Here is a 20562-nt window from a genome sequence, read left to right on the forward strand (position 1 = left end):
TCTGTGGCAACTGTGACTGGAACCGTTGGGAGGAGATATTTATACTCGCCCAACAACCGGAAGTTCGTTCTTTCACCTGATTGGTCGCTGTTTCTTTGCCGTTAATTGCATTACGTTAGTTACACGTTAGTTACATTTACACTGCGTCTAACAAACAGCTTCGTAGTTCCCTGGTTGCTGCAGCATGAAACAAAGAGCCACATTGTTGATTTATAATATCTTTCGTTTTAAGTTGTTGCCGTATTTAAACCCACACACACAGCCTTTCATCTGTTAACAGTTTAAAGGGAACCCTGCATATTAAGACATGTAGTCCCTAATTAGCCACAATTGTTCTCTTATACTAAAATATGTTGTTAGAAACACATAAAATAATCTAATTGCTTTAAAAATCTACAATGTTTATTACATATTTTGACCTGCGGGAGGCGCCATGTTTTACCTGCGCAATGTATTCTGGGGGCGATGACGTACGACGGTGGCTCTGGGAAGATAAGCCCCATTAGTTTAACTGGGACAGGTATCTAAAACATAGTTGAGCAGCTCTCTCCCGGCCGTGGAGGCTGACGAGGGAGCCCATAAGACGTCTCGGTTCAGGCAAACTGGATCAAAGTTCTGTGATGCACGGGAGATCTGCAAAAATGATCAATGTTGTGCGCATCTTACCAGTGCATTAGGCTCCTGCGTAGACGGCGTAGCCTACGGCGTAGCCTGCGTAGGCTACGCCGTAGCCTGCGTAGCCGGGGCTCTACAGCCTGCAGCGCACCGCCATCCGCTCTCCGCTCTCGCTACCGCCGCCGGGATGGAGACGCCGGTGGGCAATATGCACGTTTGGATGGGCATAGCCGACCCCTCTCCCCCCTAAAACCGGCCTCGGTGCTGATGACAGACCAGCGGCTGAGGGGACTGGCCCGGGACTTTGACGAAACGGGAGGCGCAGACTTCGCTTCAAATAGGCAAGAACATCTTTATTTAATTTAATGACGCCAGATCTGGCTGGGGTTTTTATTGTAGCATCGGCTATCTGCTAGTTGAAACGTGTGGTCTGTTAGTCTATCTGAGTTTTATGGTGTTTTTATAGTTCATGCTGTATGGGGCTGCACTTTTTTTTAATTTTATTTTACTTTTTTGTAGGTGCGCCGTCACCTTAATGTTCAGCTGTGTTTTCATCTGTGTTTCTGGTGCGCCGTCATCTGTTTAGCTGTGTTTTGATCTGTTTCTGGGTGTCAGAACAGTGGACAGGGGCCAGCAGGTGCCACCGTGTGACGTACTACCCAGAATGTAAAAAACAATGGCGACCTACATGTTAAATTATATTTTCAAATTTTATAAAAACGAAGACATCAACAAGGTTTTTTATATCACATTGTTATAATTGATACCAACATTTATCTTTTAAGACCTACATGTCTTAATATGCAGGGTTCCTTTTAACAGTTAAGTCTAGTTTTACAACTAAACACACTTCCGGTTACAGGCTTCAAAATAAAATACCTACAAATGTATTTTGTGGTTAAAAATATTCCTTGATACATAAATTATCAGATTTCCTAATTTTACATATTAAAATATGTGGTATATATCTGAGAATGTTTATACATCCTTGTCTCTCGAACTTAGTCATAAAAATGTTTTACTCCGGAAGCTAATGTGACGATGCAGTCGACGCGGAAAAAAATGTTTCTTCTTATCGTTAAAATAACAATATTCTGCCATCTAATGACGAAAAATAGTTGAATAGAGAACTCGACTTTTCTCCTTTTCTGTGAGTGTATTTTGTATTCTGTGACTATTGGTGTGTTTTGTTGTCATTTAAGATTGACTCTGATGATGGTTCCTTATGCCGCGTTCCATTTGGCCTCGGAAGTCGGAATTTCCCAGTACCCAGTCGGAATTTTCAACTGGAACGCCCCTCGAAGTGGTATTTCCCATAGACATAAACACACTCTTTATTATGTCTATGGTATTTCCTACTGGGAAAGTGGGAGACGCTTCACCACCCCGAGTTACCATTCAAAGATGGCTGCCATTCCCAGTTCCCAGTTCCGATTGCCGAGGTAAATGGAACGCGGCATTAGTCTCTTGTTAGGCTCAATACTTATATTGTATGCATTTTTTGAGTTGTTGAATTGACTAATGTTTAAATGTGCAATAGTGATTTATTGACTCTGTGATTTTTTATTATTTTTTTCTTTCTGTACAGAGTCTCTCACCCTCTGCTTGTCATTGGCAGGTCTTGCTGTTCAGGTCATGTGACCTCCTACCTGCTCACACTGAGCAGCTGTCTGCAATTATCTATTTAACTGTGAATTGAGCTGTCTGACAAACATTTCACTTCTGTCCTGACGAAGGCCAGTTTGGCTGAAACGCGTAGACACGCTTTTAATAGATTAGCCATGCACCAATAAAGGCATTTTAATTAATCTTACCCTCACGAGTGCCTCAGTTCTCTGTCTACGACGAAAAATAGTATTTGTGTTTTATCATTGTGACTGTGGCAAAACTGTAGCTCAAGCTGAAGGAACGTAGCAAAGTGAGACAAATACTGTAGATAAATAAATCAGTAAATGCCACAAAGGAGGGTTCTTTGTCTTTATTCAGTCTATTTGTGCTTTTCAGCTTTGTGATCAGCAAACATGTTCGTAATTTATAAGGAAAAGTCAAGTAAGTTGTGTCTTTAATCTTAAAACAAGTTTACCTTTACTGCCATGCTTGTATCTAGAGTCAATGTAATTGATTTTAAAACCTCAGCAGAGCTTTTCTGCATCCGCACTGGGCCAGAATTTTCTCCAGCTAAATGCAGAATAGACAGAGGTAATCCTTTTTGACCCTAAAAATGAAAGGGAAAAGATCAGCACTCACCTTGGCTACATGTCATTGACAGCTACAAACAAAGCCAAAAATCTTAATTAATATTAATTATTGACCCAGACCTGAACTTCAACAGCCATCTAAAGTTTATCACTAAATCTGAACCACCTGAAAACATTGCTAGAATTAAGGGGTTTGTAGGAGCCATTTGTTATGTTGTGCAGGTATTTGCTTTTCCACTAGGGTGCAGTATGACTTCAGTTACTTTCTTTTACCCCAACCCTTGCCCCAGCTGCTGTTGATCAGAAATGTTGATTAGTTTGAGTTGAGTGGTGCTGGGAGACACACACAGTTTTTACACGGCAGCCAGAGAGACAATAGAAACCCTTTTTGTTCTGTCAATTTACCTTTTTGTTCAAATAAACGGGAACCTCACCCAAAGATATTACTTTTGCAACCTTTCCTTTTTATTCACTCTGGAGTCGAGTCAAGAACACACCGTCCCAAACCACCAACAGGTGACAAGTTTTGTTTTTTGAGTAGTCACCACAGTTCAGTAAGTATGACAGTGTAATTAAATGACACCTCGATGCCATAAAAGAAGAGCAGAAATCTGGAAAAAGACCTCTTGTCTCGCTCCTTTCAAACAGAAGCCAGAATAATATCATCAAAGCTTTGGCCACTTCAGTAAGACGCATCATCCACACAGAAATCCAAGAAAGTGAAATATTTTCCATATTGATAGATGAAACCACAAATGTGTCGCACACCGAGCAGGTTTCGGTTGTAAGGTACACATACACAACATGGAAATCAAAGAGCACTTCCTTCAGGTGTGTAATGTGCAGTCAACAAGTGGAGAGGCTCTTGAAAAGGTAGTGATGCCTTTTCTGGAAGAAAATGACCTGAAGATAGAAAACATCAGGGGTCAAGGTTATGATGGGGCTGCAAACATGAGTGGGTGCTTTCAGGGACTTCAGTCAAGAATCCAAAGAAGAAATCCGAAGGCCTTGTATGTGCCCTGTCAGGCACTTTGTCTTAATCTGGTGTTGGTGGAGTGTGCAAAGTCCAACATGTGTTTTGTCAGTTTTTTCAACTTGGTTGAAAAACGTTACTGTTTTGTTGCCAACTCATCTAAACGGCACTCTGCATTTATTGAAATGCAGAAGAGTTTGTGCCCTGATCAGCTTCCACGGGAGCTGCAGAAGCTGTCAGACACACGGTGGGCCTGCAGAGAAACTTCCCTTAACACTTTAAGGAAGGTCCTCCCTGCTGTTATGCAGTTTCTTGAGGAAATGAGACTGCAAGATCCTCCAGACTCTTCAGCAGGTGATGCAATGATCCTTCTCAAAAGCATCAGCTTTGAATTTGTCTTATGTCTGGAGATGACTTGTCCAATCTTCCAGGTGACTGCAACTGCATCTGATGCATTGCAGCAGAAAGATATAGACTTGGCTGCAGCTTATGAGATTGTTGATGGGGTTTTACAGAGGCTGGCCCTTACCAGAACAGAGGAAGAGTTCAAGAAGCTGTATGAACAGGCCACAGAGGAAGCTGCATCAGCACGTCTGGACCATCTCAGGTTCCAGGACAAGCCAGGAGGAAAGTTCCAGCAAAGCTGACGTTTTTTGCCTCAGCAGCAACAAGTGACCATGCTTTTGCGACCATTCAAGATTACTACAGTTAAAGTGTACTACACTTTTGTGAACACCATGAAACAGGAGCTTAAACGGCGCTTTAAAGGAGGAGATAATTCCACATGGGAAATCTCGAATGCTTTGAGGAGGAGATAATTCCACATGGGAAATCTCGAATGCCTTCCATCACCTGACAGTTCCAGAGTACTGGAAAGCAGCAAGCATCTCAACAGAAGCACTCCAAGCTGTAAATAAATTCTGCAAGTTCTATGACATTGAGGAGAGAGAGAAATTGGTGACAGAACTTAAAGTGTTTTATTCTTCATACCCATGCCCGACACCGATAAATGTGACATCCATTCTTTCAGTATTGAAAGAAAACAATGCACATGTGATTTTTCCCAACATGACTGAGCTGCTGAAGACCTATGGCACACTTCCGGTGTCCATAGCAACTGTGGAACGCTCCTTCTCAAAACTAAAACTGGTGAAAACCAAATTGCGCAGCCATTGCTCAGAGGAGAGATTGACAGATCTACTTTTATTGGCAATTGAGAAGGACATTCCGATCAACCACAGTGACGTGATTGATATACTTTATTTAGGGACATGGTCAACAGAAAGTTGCCGTTGTGAGCTGCAAAACCGAAGCACCCCACTTTCCACTGGTAAGTTGTGACTCTGTGACACACACACACACACACACACACACACACACACACACATACACACACACACACACACACACACACACACACACACACACACACACACACACACACACACACACACACACACAGAAACTCCTTAAAAAGCAACTGTACAACATTCCCATATCAGGTAAAGCATGGGCTAATTTTGCTTTGCATCATTGTCCTAACCTGATGAATTCAGATGGGGTTATGATATTGTATGATGCGCTTACATGTTACACCCTTTATAAATATGGGTTGCTATAATACATTCTGTTATCCTGAATGTTATTGTCGGAAAGTGTTAGTCGTGTTCCATGTGCCTCTTTTTAAATTTCAGGACCTGCCCCTCCAAAGGTCTCTGCACATCCCTGCCAGGCTGTAAAGGTGTTCATTTCAGTTCTGAAGTGGGACATTTTTGTGAAACACGTCAGCTGCTCCTTTGTGTGATGTATTTCTATCAAAGCAGTTATATGTTTAAGGCGGTTAAAGTTAGTTGGCTACTGTATGGAACCAGAAAATCCAAACTCCTGGTTCGGTTACGACAGGTGGACCCCCTTGCTCCAAATATCTTCAAAACAAAACAAAACAAAGCATGATATTGAAGCAGAATCTACTCCTAAATGAAATACTTTCTCTTACTTTTTAACAACTTGTGCTTTTTATTATTTTACCTCTTTTTTATCATTTTATTTGTTATTTACTGTTTAATTGTGTCTTGCCACTTTTAATGTTGATGTAAAGCACTTTGAATTACCTCGTGTTGAATTGTGCTATATAAATAAACGTGCCTTGCCTTGCCTTGCTTTAAATCAGGGTTAAAATCATTACTGTTTACTGAAGCGTACTCTTATATTAAATACTTACCTGATGTACTCTACTGCCCTTACTTTTTAACAACTTGTGCTTTTTATTATTTTACCTCCTTTCTTATCATTTTATTTGTTATTTACTGTTTAATTGTGTCTTGCCGCTTTTAATGTTGATGTAAAGCACTTTGAATTACCGTGTTGAATTGTGCTATACAAATAAACTTGCCTTGCCTTAAATCAGGGTTAAAATCATTACTGTTTACTGAAGCGTACTCCTAAATTAAATACTTACCTGCTGTATTCTACTGCCCTTACTTTTAAAAAACGTGTGCTTTTTTTTAAAATTTATACAAATAAACTTGCCTTGCCTAAAGGCTGATTTATGGTTCCGCGTTACACCAACGCGTAGGGTACGCCGTATCCACGGCGTAATTCTGAGTCGATTTAACGCAGAATATTGGATATAAATAAAATGTTACATTTCTGTCTGAATAAGGAACTCTGGCTACAAGTTGTCCCAATTTTGACATAAATGCCGGTGAAAGAGAAACAGTGATATCCCCTTCTCCAACCCGCAGGTGAGGTTAGACCAGAAACCATCACTTGTCATTTACAGTAAAAACAGCTCACAGCAAAAAATTAAGATATTAAAGTATTGAAAGCCCTTGCTCAAAATCTCTGATAAAATACACCTAGAAGATAGCATTTTTATCATAGACACGAGTGTGAGAGGTAACACTTAGGCTTCATCATCATACACCAACTCATGTTTTATTTTAAACTTTTTTAATGTAAACTATATATCAATTGACATTTTTGAGATTAACATAATTTACATGCCAATGGTTATAGTCTAAGAAGTATAACTATTTGTCTTGTCAATAAGGTTTTCTTTTTTCAGGGGAACATGTGCAATAACATCTTTGTTAGGCAATGCTGTTGATGTTTTAGTTACTCACATTTTGCAGTATGGAAAACAATAACCATATTATCACTTTATGAGTGACAATATGGTTATTGTCACTTTATGAGTGACAATATGGCTAAGAAACATTAACAGTACAACCAGTACTGGAGTTGAGGGGGGATGAGGGGGGATGGCATCCACCCTGAAATAAAAACGGTCAAAATCATCCCCCCTGTAAAACTGCCATCCCCCCTTTCTATCCCTTATGTCATTTCATCAATGAATGTGGTATTACTGCTATTTCAACATTTAGAGTCATCACCAGAAAAATAACACCAGAAAAATAACTTATTTGACAATTTTCACCTGTTTCAAGTAAATTTTCACTTGAAATAAGTAGAAAAATCTGCCAGTGGGAAAAGATTTATCTTATCATTACAAACAAAAAATCTTGTTCCACTGGCAGATTTTTCTACTTATTTTAAGTGAAAATCTACTTGAAACAGGTGAAAATTGTTGTTTTTTCCAGTGATGAGTCTTGTTTTAAGTGTAATGAGATTTTTTTTACTAAAATGAGACATTTTAACTAGAAATAAGACAAATATTCTTGTTAAGATTTTGAGCTTTTGCAGTGATCCATTTTACTTATTCTGTGAAGGACAGAGTCATATTGATAAGTTCAGAAAACAGTTTTTAATTGTTGTGTTTTGATGTATTTGATGTAAGCCCAGTGGATATTTAAAGCTTACAGAAGGCTGCATTTAACTGCTGCTATGTCATTCCTGCAGTATTTCTGCAGGTGTTTTGGTCAGTGCTATTATTTGTAATATATTATATCATTTGTAATCAGGACAAATTATCTGTCCCAATATGATAAAATCCACCATCCCCTCTGATTTTTTTTTTACAACTCGAGTACTGAGTACAACACAACAACATCCCAACAGTAGAGGGCGCTGTTTCCCGGGTATTTATTAACCACCGTAGAAGAAGAACAGCTCTGTGGGCGGGACAAACAAACGTAACAACACCGGTGATGCTAAAAAACTAAAACCCAACATATTTCTCGTTTAAATGAAGAGTCAGTTTCCAAACTTCCGTTGAATGGTTCGTACTCAAGATGAGTTCATTTGCGGGTCGGATGAAGGAGTATTCCACGGTTTCTCTGGACCGGTTCGACAGAGAGAACCTACATGCCCGGGCATATTTCCTCTCCCACTGCCACAAAGGTACGAACATCACACCTGTCTACATTTATAAATAGAGACGTTTTTAACTCTGTTTATCCTCAGAGCCCTTTAAAGACAGCTTTCCTCGCTTTGTTTCCCTCCACAGATCACATGAAAGGACTGAAAGGACCTCTGCTGAAGAGAAAACTGCAGTTCAGGTGACTGTTTTAAATCAAAGGTTGAAACAATTATGAAGTAGTCTTTCCTCATTCCTGCTCTTTAATACTTTCATATGCCACATATGTTCAAGGAGATGCAATGTTAATGTTGAGTTGGGTATTTATTTAATTAGTGATTTGATTTGATTTTTTAAGGATGAAGGTGACATGTATGGAGGATTTTTTTGTGCCAAAATTAAATAAATAAATACATAATTAATTAATTAAATTGGGAATTAAATATATCATTAATTAATTAAGTGTGTCATTAATTAATTAAAATTAGAATGAAATATGTCATTAATTAATTAAAATACAATTCATTTTAAGTAAAAAAATATATTTATTGTTTCAGCATTTAATTAATTAATGACACATTTAATTAATGATTTCGTGTTGCGTGTGAATCATGAAATGAAAAACTGCATTTAATTAATTAATGATATATTTAATTCCCATTTTAATTAATCAATGATGTAAATGCTTTTATATTTTACATATTTGTGACTTCTGCTTTTTAAGTCTAAACCCTGGATTTCTTTATTTAATAGACATTGTTTTTTTATGTCAATTAAAAAATGCTTAATTTGTTGATTTTAAATTGTTTAAATAATATAATAAAGTGGTTGGTGAATGTAAGTTCTTATTATTCAGGTAAATTTGACTAAGTCAAAAATATGATATAAGTAGTTAAACTACTGAAACTAAATAAAAAAGACATGTTTGTCCTTAAAATTAAGAAACCATACTTGAGCCTTAAGTTTTCATCCTCGAGCTCAGGATTTACAGAAGCAAAATTTCATTATGAGTCCAGAAATGACCACAGAGAAAATTAATTCATGCTCTGATTCTATGTTGAGAAGTTTTGATTCAGTCCCTTACCAAGACACAATAGTGGTTTCAAAAGTTGTAACCAACTAAATGCAGGCGTGTTGTTTTCTGTTGGCAGTCGAACAGTCAGGCTGTACTGCTCCTTTGTGACCAAAGAGCTCCTGCTGAGCAACCCAAAGTATGCTTTCTGGGAGGGATACATCGTAAGTCCTCTCAAATTGCGCGGCTAAGGTTTCTGAGACAACAGACATATTTTTTTCTCATTTTTTTCTTTTTAATTACCCTGGCTTTCCTGGTCAATCTGTTCAGGTACCTCTGGAGCTGGAGAGCCCGACTCAGATTTCCCTCGTAGACGAAGCATCTGGGGAGGTAACTGTCTTTTTCCTTATTAACGTTGAGTTTGTCAAGTCAAGAACATCAGTTTTGGATTATCTTGAGGCGTCTGTGTTTCTTCCGGTTTGAGCTTTTAAACATTTGAAACTGTCTTCTCACGCACACATTTTGGTTTGTTGCCTGCAAAATATATATATATTTTTTAATGTTTGTGGGACAGAAAGAAGATGTTGTTGTGACACTGCTTCCAGCAGGTCACTGTCCAGGCTCCGTCATGTGAGTCAAATCATTCCGAATACTCATAAAAGCAAAAAAAAGCCTTTATATGATCATTATGATGTTATGTTAATATAATTTTTTCTTGTAAGAAAATATGCTCTAAATGGTAATTGGTGCAAATGTTCTAGTTAAGGTTTTTGACATGTGATTGTAGTTCCATATAGCTGCCATTACTAAGTTTTACTACGTCGGTCTAAATATTGCTGTAGCATGTATTTAACACATTGAAAGAAGAGCTTATTGTCGACAGACTACTTTACTGAGATACTGGAAGTGCTGATGCGAAACCCCAAAGTCTACAAACTTAAATTATGTTGAGATCATAAACCAAAGCATAGATGAACAGATGCAGCTCCTGAAAGGGATGTAAAGTGCTCAAGAGATGAGATGAGGTGAACCGGTGTCACACTGAAAACGCTGTGGTGACAAAGATTCACACAACAGTGGCAACTTGTCCAGAACGCTTATGCATCTGTTTAATATTTTTGATGTTTTTTGTTTGAAGTTTTGCAGACATGAAATTACTGCGAACTTCTATTATCCAGTCCCAATTTCCTCCAGCAAAAAAAAAAGTAAAAATAATCATGCGTAACAGTTTGTGTTTGACATGACATTCCAGGAAAAGCATCTCACTAAGTACATACAACTTGGAAGTAAATGCTCAGATGGAAGTATTGGCTCTCATATAAATGCTACATTTTGGTGGTTTCATTATCACTTTTTGGTGGAGGTAATGATAGATTTGTGCTTTTAGGTTCCTGTTTGAGGGTAACCAGGGAACCGTGTTATATACAGGAGACTTCAGGTTGGCTGTTGGAGATGTGTCCAGGATGGAGTGTCTACACTCTGGGAGCAGGTTGGTGACTAATGAGCTTCGTCTTGAACATTATGAGTCTGGAGAAGGCTCATTTTCCTCTTGTAGAACTTCAATGCCTATACAAAAGTAAATTTTGTTGTGTCTTTTACTCATTTTTGCTGACACTTCTGCCCCATGTGTCACAGAGTGAAAGATCTTCAGAGTGTTTATCTGGACTCTACCTTCTATGATCCACGCTTCTACCAGATCCCCTCTCGTGTGAGTGATTTATTTCACTATCATTTGTCACAATAGTAATAACAACTTTTTTTTTTTTTTAGTTATTGTATTGTGCAGCGTCTGCAGTTATGCGGTCGTTCTACCGGACCGTCGTGATGAAGAGGGAGCTGAGTCTAAAGGCGACGTTCTCGATTTATTGGTCAATCTACGCTCCCACCCTCACCTATGAAATTTGGTTAATGACCGAAAATATAAGATCGTGGATACAAGCGGCGCAGATGAGTTTCCTCCGCAGGGTGGCTGGATGCTCCCTTAGAGATAGGGTGAGGAGTTCGGTCACCCGGGAGGAGCTCGGAGTCGAGCTGCTGCTCCTTCACATTGAGAGGAGTCAGCTGAGGTGGCTTGGGCATCTGAATTGTAGAGAATCCTTTCGGGACCCCCACATAAACTAAGTTTTTCCTATAAGTACTAACACCTTCATCCATGGACTGAAGAAAAACACTGGAGTCAGGTTTCGGCTGCTGTTCCGTTCAAATGCTGTGAAGGTCTTTATTGCAAGAATTACAATTTGTACCAAACACAGGAGAGCCGGCTCCCGGTGACCAACTCTGAAAACTTGTAGATTTTTACTCCTCTTTTATAGGGCTGAACGATTTTTGAAAATAATCTAATTGCGATTTTTTTCCTCAATATTGCGATTGCGATTTAATATGCGATTATTTTTTTTCAAGGTCCTGTTCTCATGTATTTTTCAACTACACAAGCAATAAATCAGTCTGTTTTATAATAAACAATGCCAGATTTATTTAAAGCACAGATTACAACAATAAAGAAAACAAATTTGTGCTTTTACCTCTTTAACACGTCTACACATGGGTCGTTCTCTCTGAACCCAAACCGGGTTAAACTTTAGCCAAAACGAGGCGTAGTTTAATAGAAAAACTCCCACAGGGAACAAAAAACCTTCCTCACAGGCAGTACTCGAGTTGTAAAAAAAAAAATATCAGGGGGGATGGTGGATTTTATCATATGGGGACAGATAATTTGTGCTGATTACAAATAATAAAATATATAACAAATAATAGCACTGACCTGCAGAAATACTGCAGGAATGACATAGCAGCAGTTAAATGCAGCCTTCTGTAAGCTTTAAATATCCACTGGGCTTACATCAAATACATCAAAACACAACAATAAAAAACACTTTTCTGAACTTATCAATATGACTCTGTCCTTCACAGGATAAGTAAAATGGATCACTGCAAAAACTCAAAATCTTAACAAGAATATTTGACTTATTTCTAGTTAAAATGTCTCATTTTAGTAAAAAGAAATCTCATTACACTTAAAACAAGACTCATCACTGGAAAAAACAAATATTTTCACCCGTTTCAAGTAGATTTTCACTTGAAATAAGTAGAAAAATCTGCCAGTGGAACAAGATTTTTTTGCTTGTAATGAGAAGATAAATCTTGTCCCACTGGCAGATTTTTCTACTTATTTCAGGTGAAAATGTACTTGAAACAGGTGAAAATTGTCAAGTTATTTTTCTGGTGATGCCTCTAAATGTTGAAATAGCAGTAAAACCACATTCATTGATGAAATGACATAAGGGATGGAAAGGGGGGATGGCAGTTTTACAGGGGGGGATGATTTGGACCGTTTTTATTTCAGGGGGGGATGATTTTTGACCGTTTTTATTTCAGGGGGGGATGATTTTTGACCGTTTTTATTTCAGGGGGGGATGATTTTTGACCGTTTTTATTTCAGGGGGGGGTGATTTGTACCGTTTTTATTTCAGGGGGGGATGATTTTTGACCGTTTTTATTTCAGGGGGGGGTGATTTTGACCGTTTTTTATTTCATCCCTCCTCAACTTTAGTACTGCTCACAGGGAACTCAGAACTTCTTCATAAATAACTCAAAAATCACAGAGAGAAAAAAAACCACCAGCAAACTAACTAACAAACCAATAAAGCTCAGAGTTAACAAAACGAACCAGAAATGAACAACTCACAGCCGCTCTTTAACTTCTCCTGATGAGCTGAAAGGGCTGCAACTGGTTTAAGGCTGATTTATGGTTCCGCGTTATACCAACGCAGAGCCTACGCCATAAGGTACGCGGTACGTGCATCGTACGTTGCGCGTCGCCGCGTAACTTACGGCGTAAGCTCTGCGTCGATTTAACGCGGAACCATAAATCAGGCTTCACAGCGCAACTGTCCGCCCGGCTCGTGCTTGGCGCGGCGCGCAGCTCCTCGCCACGCCGACTCCGCGTTCATATATTTAATACATTTATAAAGCCCATATATTTATAAAGCCCTGCCTGGCCGAGCCCTAACACTGAGGCCATGGTAGATACAGTAGGTTACAGGCGGACACGCGGCACTGTTGACTTTTTTTCTCTGCCGGCAACGTGACCAGATCACGTGACCAGATCACGTGACCAGATCACGTGACTGGTCAAATCGCAGCCTTTGCGGTTAGAAAATCTCGTTTTATCACATCGCGATATTATCGCAAATGCAATTAATCGTTCAGCCCTACTCTTTTATACTGTTCAAAAAGCAGGGGCTGCCCCCCAACTTCAACAGTCTTTCTCCATTATGCACAATCTGTCTCATTTACGCTCCCATCAGACAGGTTCTGCCTTCAATTCAAACTCAACAGACCTTATATTTATGACATCACTGGTATATGTGTACACTTTCTGTTCCTATCTGTCGACATTTGGCCTGTATGTCTTCTGCAACCAAATTCACCTCTCCTTCATTATCTGACGCCCATTACGCTCCAATCTTTCCCTGTTTCACACGTCTTGATCAGATAGTGTTTTTCAAGTTCCCTTCCTCCGGCTCCACATCTCAATGGTCGCATAGTCCAGAGCAGTTACATTTTCTTCTCCTCATACTGCGCCCCGCAGTCACAAATCTGCGCTCATCTTTATCAGCGATACAGCTGTTTGGGACCTGTGAGTGTGTGTGCCCCTCCCCGGGGCCATCTGCCTCGTGAGAAAAACACACGCACTCATTCTGTCTTTTTTTCCTCCCTCAGCTTAAAGTTCTATACAGATCATTCTGAAGTGAAAAGTTTCCAATGTTAGATTCCAACCAAATTATTATATATATAAAAACACCAATACCTCTACAGTATCTGATGCCTCCTGGATGCCCCCCTAGGGAGGTGTTCCAGTCATGTCCCACCAGGAATGGGGATGTTCCGACATGTCTTGTATTACCAGTTTTTTTTCAATAGTACTTTATTGGGAGTTATATGGACCGACTTCCTGTGGCATGCTGCCCCCACATGGTCAGAATTGATATCACTACATAGATCAGCTTTAAACAAAACTGGACTTTTGGGCAGCTATTTTAACATTTTTCTGAACCTGGCTCATGGCCATGGAGTCTATACCTTGATCAGTATCTGATGCTGTGATGATTGACATGCTGGTGGATTTTATCATCCAGTAGCAACACTCGTTTCACAGGCGAAGGAAAGGGCTGCGTTCAGTGTCAGAAAGACGATATCGAGATGTTTCACTGAACAATCACATGAATAGATGAAACCATAGTAAAGCTTCACAGGCGCCTAATTTAGAGTGACACGTTAAATATTATTTAAAGTAACGGTTATTAAGAAAAAGGAAATTCTGATGGATCTTATTGTGATCCTCTCTTTCCTTGTCCAGAACAAATTCAGAGCCGTGCATTTTCACTGACTTTTCTGTTAGAATAACTTTTTATGATTTACATGTTTTTATTTTCTAGTTGTAATTTTGTTCAAATAATGATGAAAGTGTTTTTTTTGTTTTGGTGTGAAGGAGGTCTGTTTGAATGGCATCTCGGAGCTTATTGGAAACTGGATCAGCCAGAGCGCGTACCACGTGGTGTGGCTCAACTGTAAAGCTGCATACGGATACGAGTACCTGTTTACCAACCTGGGAGAGGAATTCAACACACAGGTAATTATTCAGTGTACCTCACAGCCGATTTCAGTTTATTAGAGATTGAACCTCTATAAATCTGCTCAGAAATGACACAAAGAAAAAAGTATGAAAAATCATTTCCAGTCATCACAGCCTGAAATCTCTCTTAACTGTACACAAATGTACATATTTACACTTTGGTAGGGCTTTTTTAGTGTCAATTACATTATTACTCCATACTTTTCATCTCAACTTTTAGATGCTCGGTATACTTTGCATATTTTGCACTCTGTATAGCTGATCACTGCACAGCTGTTAATTACATCAATTATATTAAATTCATTTGAACTTATTAAATTTTTTGAATTTATGATTTACAATGTCAGAATGTTCTGTTCTCTTTCTAATAAATAAACCATCCGATTTCTGGATCTTGTTGATATTTTAATTTATGTATTATTTAATTTAATTTATTTTTATTTTTATATATATATATATACATATCATTTTTTTTTTTCTACAGATCCATGTCAAGAGCCTGTCCATGTTCAAGAAGATGCCAGAGATCCTGAGCTACGTAACAACCGACCGCAGGACTCAGATTCACGCCTGTCGACACCCCAAGGTCCATTAACACACGTGTAGTGGGTAGTTAGATGACGGGACGGTAGAGTTGTTACTTGAGTAAATATTTTCATTTGCTTTTAAGCACAACAGAAGAGATAACCTGAATAAATGTGTGTCTAGGACGAACTGTTTTTCCAAGGCAACAGGCTTCCGTGCGGCTGTGCAGCTCCCGATGGGACTCCTCTTCGCATCATCAGCATTAAACCCTCCACCATGTGGTTTGGCGAGAGAACCAGGAAGACCAAAGTCATAATAAAGTAAGAATTTCTCCACGTGCCTCGCCCCACGTTGTGACACATCAACATAAATCCCTCTGTTGTGTATTGAGGTCTGTATGTGTATTTTTCTGCATTTCCAGAACAGGAGCAAGCTCGTACAGAGCCTGTTTCAGCTTCCACTCCTCCTACTACGAGGTAATTTCATTCATTTTGATGTATTTTTATCAAAATAACATGATTGTAGATGGACGGGGCTTCTCTTTCTCTTGACACTAGACATTTTTTAAGACATTAGACACTAGACATTCACAAGAAAGAACAGACTGATCATTTATATCAGGAACTATAAAGAAACATAACATTAAAATAAGAATAATTTTCCTTTGTTTTTGACATCTGGCACTAATTAAGGTAAAATAATTAGTTTGAAACATGATCACACTGGAATGATGTATGATCATTTTAATATATGTTGAATGAACAATAAATCATTTGTTTTTACAGTTTTGTTTACTCTGCCCACCCTAAAAGTATCCAGGTCACTACAAACAGATTTCTAATATTTCTATGAACTGTAAAGGTATCAACAAATGTGTCCACGTCTGTACATGCTGGGAGTTGGGTTTTGAAATGTATTTACATAATAAACTTGTAATTATTTTACTCGTATCTCACTATTGATCTGAAAAGTCTACAGTGAAGTCTGGAAATGTTAAATATGTAGGGATTTTTTTCTCTGTTCTCGGTTGATCTTTTGTCAACAAGCCACCCCTGCAGTTATTACTCAGCTATGTCCTTAATTTTCAGATTAAAGACTTCTTGTCGTATCTCAAGCCGGTCAACATCTTACCCAGCGTCATCCCTCTTGGTCGCACGATAACCGAGGTCACGCAGATGTGAGTGAAGTTTGATTAAAATGACAGCTTTCTGTTAAAACCTGGCCTACACCGATCAGCCACAACATTAAAACCACTGACAGTTAATGAATTAACTCTGTTCACCTTGCTGTAACATATGTACTTCTGGGAAGTCCTGCATCCTAGAATATCCCAAAAATCCTATATATTTCTGTGAAGAACTTTGCTGTTGAGTTTAAACAAGCAGCTGTCAAAATTCAATTAGTTAAAAAATTCCTGAAAAATCTAAGTCAATGAAATCAACTTTTTTTTTATAAAGATAAACCATAAATTATAAACTGGTATTTGGATCATTAACAAAATAATGCTGATGCTGTTTGTTCAGGTTGAGGCTGATGTGCAGGAACCAGTCCGATCAGGCAACGTTCATTTACAAACCTCTGGGAGTCCTAAAACGCAGCAGGGTGCAGCAGCCTACTTCTGGTGAGACACACACACACACACACACACACACACACACACACACACACACACACACACACACACACACACACACACACACACACACACACACACACACACACACTTGTGTGATGGTGGATGGTGTCAGCAGCACCAGGTGCACCTGCAGCAGTTACATTTCTCACTTGTTTCCGTGTCTAGGAGACAGAAAAGTGAACTATTTTCAGGAGAACAATACTTGCAGAACCACCTTCATTTAGAGAAAGAAAAGAAGTATATCCTCCAATTGTGAAGTAGGAAAAAGGAGAGGGACTAAGAACAAAGACAAAACATAAAAATTGTGTTGATTTTTTTAAATGTATTTATTGTACTGATTCACCAAATGATAAGTCTGTTTGTGTGTGTGTGTATGTATATGTATGTGTATATATAATATATATATATATATTAGTCCATCCTGCCTAGTTAGTAAGTTCTGTCTCTGCCGGCTCTACTGTTGGCTGCAGGTTGTATATAAACTGGTGTTCCTGTGTTTTAGACTCAAAGAGTGATGACGATGAGCTGTTTGAAGGTTTGGACCTGGCACCAGTGAGGAAGAAGATGGGGTTGAACCAGGAAACAAAAAATGGTACAGAGTTTTAATTGTGGAAATCCTCTGTTTCGACTGCAGGATTCAGGGGTTAAACAGTTACTAGGGTGGAATTTGACCCCCAGAAACAGCCCTACTGGAGAGTTAGTACTTTCCACCTTTTCTGTGTCAATCAGGTCTGATATGCACAATATCCAGTTGTAAAATCAGTTAACTTGAAGTTTTACTGCAGGAATAGTTGTAACTTTATGCACTTTTGTGCAGTTTCTGTCAACTGAGTAAATATAACACACACAAGAAGCTGTGGTGGTCGAGTGAGCTCCTCAATGAATGAATGAATGAATGGAGGGAGAAACGGCTAGCAGTGAAATCTGATTGATAGTAAATTAATCTGATTGTTTTATCGTGTTTATGTTCTAAAGCGCCTTGTAAAGACGTGTAATGTTAACAGATTTTGAGTTTAAAAGGCTGAAAGTCTCCTCCTGCTTTAACTGACCAGCGCTGCGGTCCTGATGCTATAATGAGGATTCAGGACAGAAATGAGATACAGTACCTAAGCCTCGTTTATCATATTCACCTTAAATGATAGAGCTCAGTGAAAAAGACCCATGACTGAATGATCATTCAGCTTTCTGTAAAAGAAAAAAAACCCAACAATATACAGCCATTTAAGTTGTGGATACTGTTGGTCAAAAATAATGCCCCTTCATATATTAATCTGAGGAGGAAGCAGTTAGCATTAGCAGCATTAGCATTTGAATTTCAATTCAGACATTTAATGTTTTGCTTCTGATGTGTGAGGACTTTTTATTTTTTGTTAAGGATGGATCAAATTTCATGCACAGATGTACCATAATCGGTAGTTTAATAGAACAGTTGTTTTATTTAACATTTTCCGTGCCGTGATGGCGCACCGGTACCTTTTTAAACGCACCGTTGTTAAACTGTTTTTTCTTATAACTTTAGAAAACATTCCAGAGGAGGAGGTTTCCCCGGTGTCTGTGTCTTTACCCCTGACGGCCTCTGACACACAGTCATTTACACATAATTACTTTGACTGCACTGAGTCCAATGGTGAAGAGGAGGATGAAGATGAAGATGAAGATGAAGAGGAGGACGAGGATAAAGCAGGAAAGGGGGATCCAACAATGGAAGAGGAAAGCAAAGAGACCAGTTCCTCTCAGGCTCCAAAATGGCAGGATTTCTTCACCGTGGAGATGCTGCCTGACAGCCAGAACAGCCTCAAAAGCCAATCCTCCTGCTCCCCCTCCAGAGCGACGGGCTCGCAGACCCCCGAACTGTTCAGCGAAGAAGAAACTCCTGACAACAAGGAAAACTTCAGCCTGACCCTGTTGCCCTCTCTGTCCAATCATTCCTCGCAGAACATGGACTCGCTATTACCTGATACTTTAATCCTCCGGCCGGAGCAGGGCCGGTGGGAACACGGTGACACGGGGACCCACAACTGTGGGAGTGACCAAGCAGTCGTCCAATCAGAGCAGGAGGAAATGTCAGCGTCTCAGGCCTCATCAGACTTCGATATTCCCTGCACACCGGAGTCACAGGTGCCACGGCCCGACGAGCTGTCACCGTTGTACAGGAAGCTGGCTTCAGGAGAGGAAATGATCGTGAGAAAAGGAAGTCAAGGCTCGGTATGAGCCGTCTTCTTAGTTGACAGGTCCACCTCTGTGGACAAGTTGAAGCAGGCCTGAAAAGAAACCTGCAGCACTCTAGATTCACTTTGTCATTGTCATAAATTAGCACAAAAGTGATTATAAGCTGTAATTTTATCATCTTTGATAGAAGATTTACCTGGTTATGATGAACTTTCAGCTGCATCTGATGTTCTGCTTCATTTTCTTGCAGATTTATAGTGAGTTGGAGTTAATTATGAAGCTATATGGACACAACTTTACTGTTAAACTCTTCAAAACTAATTTTAAAGATCCATGAAGGAGATGTTAGATCCAACTTTGGTTAAGTAAAATAGTTTTGAGTAAAATTCCACTTCTGTTGGAAATGTTTTACGAGCTGCCAGGTTCTTTTATTTGAGCTGCTCTCCGTCTTCAGTGAAGTCGTCTCTACATTCAGTCCAACCTCCAAACCACACAGACCTCAGACTCTCTACGTTGCTTCATGCACCTGTGCATGTCACACACCTGCATTCCCTTTGAGTTACACGTTGGTGGGTTTTCTCTGCATTGTTGTAAAAACTGATCAACTGATCTTTTGTATCAAAGCAAAACAAGTTTAAATTAAATGTATTTATATTTGACAAGAATGTTTTCAGTGAGTTTAAAATTTGAAACTGTCGGGAGATGACACAGTTCAGCAGGATGGGGACAAAAGCCTCCACAGGGGGGAGCCAGAGAGCAGAGGCAGAAGAGAAACCTGCATACACTGTCTCAAAAGAATTAGAATATTGTGATAAAGTTCTTTATTTTCTGTAATGCAATTACAAAAACAAAAATGTCATACATTCTGGATTCATTACAAATCAACTGAAATATTGCAAGCATTTTATTATTTTAATATTGCTGATTATGATTTACAGTTTAAGATTAAGATTCCCAGAATATTCTAATATTTTGAGATAGGATATTTGAGTTTTCTTAAACATTAAGCCATGATCAGCAATATTAAAATAATAAAAGGCTTGTAATATTTCAGTTGATTTGTAATGAATCCAGAATGTATGACATTTTTGTTTTTGTAATTGCATTACAGAAAATCACAATATTCAAATTTTCTGAGACAGTCCTGTATAGTCCCAGAAATGCTTGCAACTCATGAAAGATCATGTGTTTTCTTGACTTTACAATTATCTAATAATTGATGTTTTAAGATACGAAGGTAAACTGCAAAACAGAAAAGGCTCCAGTCAGTTTCTGAGATACCTATATGAAGAACAAGAAATAAAAGACCCGGATAACATATGATCTACCAAAACATTTCAAAGGATTTAAAGCTTTACTTGAAAACCTCTTATTTATTTACAAACAAGAACGGTTTGACAGAAATCATAAACAGTAGAGGCACCATGAATTCATCTGTGTAATATGACTATTTTAAAAATACCCATAAAGAATACCTGTAGACTTGTAACACGTTTTTTTCCCACCTGATGTAAGTGAATATTAATTTATCCGAACAACAA

The 20562-nt window shown here is 38.9% G+C and overlaps 1 protein-coding gene across 1 annotated transcript; it reads left to right on the plus strand.

Moving 5' to 3' along the window:
• The first annotated feature begins 7871 nt into the window (after nt 1–7871).
• dclre1c (DNA cross-link repair 1C, PSO2 homolog (S. cerevisiae)) lies at nt 7872–19679 on the plus strand. The gene is made up of 15 exons (XM_061714216.1): nt 7872–8088; nt 8195–8246; nt 9196–9280; nt 9387–9446; nt 9631–9686; nt 10444–10545; nt 10692–10764; nt 14548–14688; nt 15176–15277; nt 15400–15536; nt 15638–15692; nt 16305–16393; nt 16740–16837; nt 17355–17444; nt 18372–19679. Exons 1-15 carry the CDS (start codon nt 7980–7982, stop codon nt 19061–19063), a joined length of 1941 nt encoding a protein of 646 aa, XP_061570200.1. The 5' UTR covers nt 7872–7979; the 3' UTR covers nt 19064–19679.
• The last annotated feature ends 883 nt before the right edge of the window (nt 19680–20562 follow it).

Source organism: Cololabis saira, chromosome 23 (assembly GCF_033807715.1).
Source record: "Cololabis saira isolate AMF1-May2022 chromosome 23, fColSai1.1, whole genome shotgun sequence".
NCBI lineage: Eukaryota > Metazoa > Chordata > Actinopteri > Beloniformes > Belonidae > Cololabis > Cololabis saira.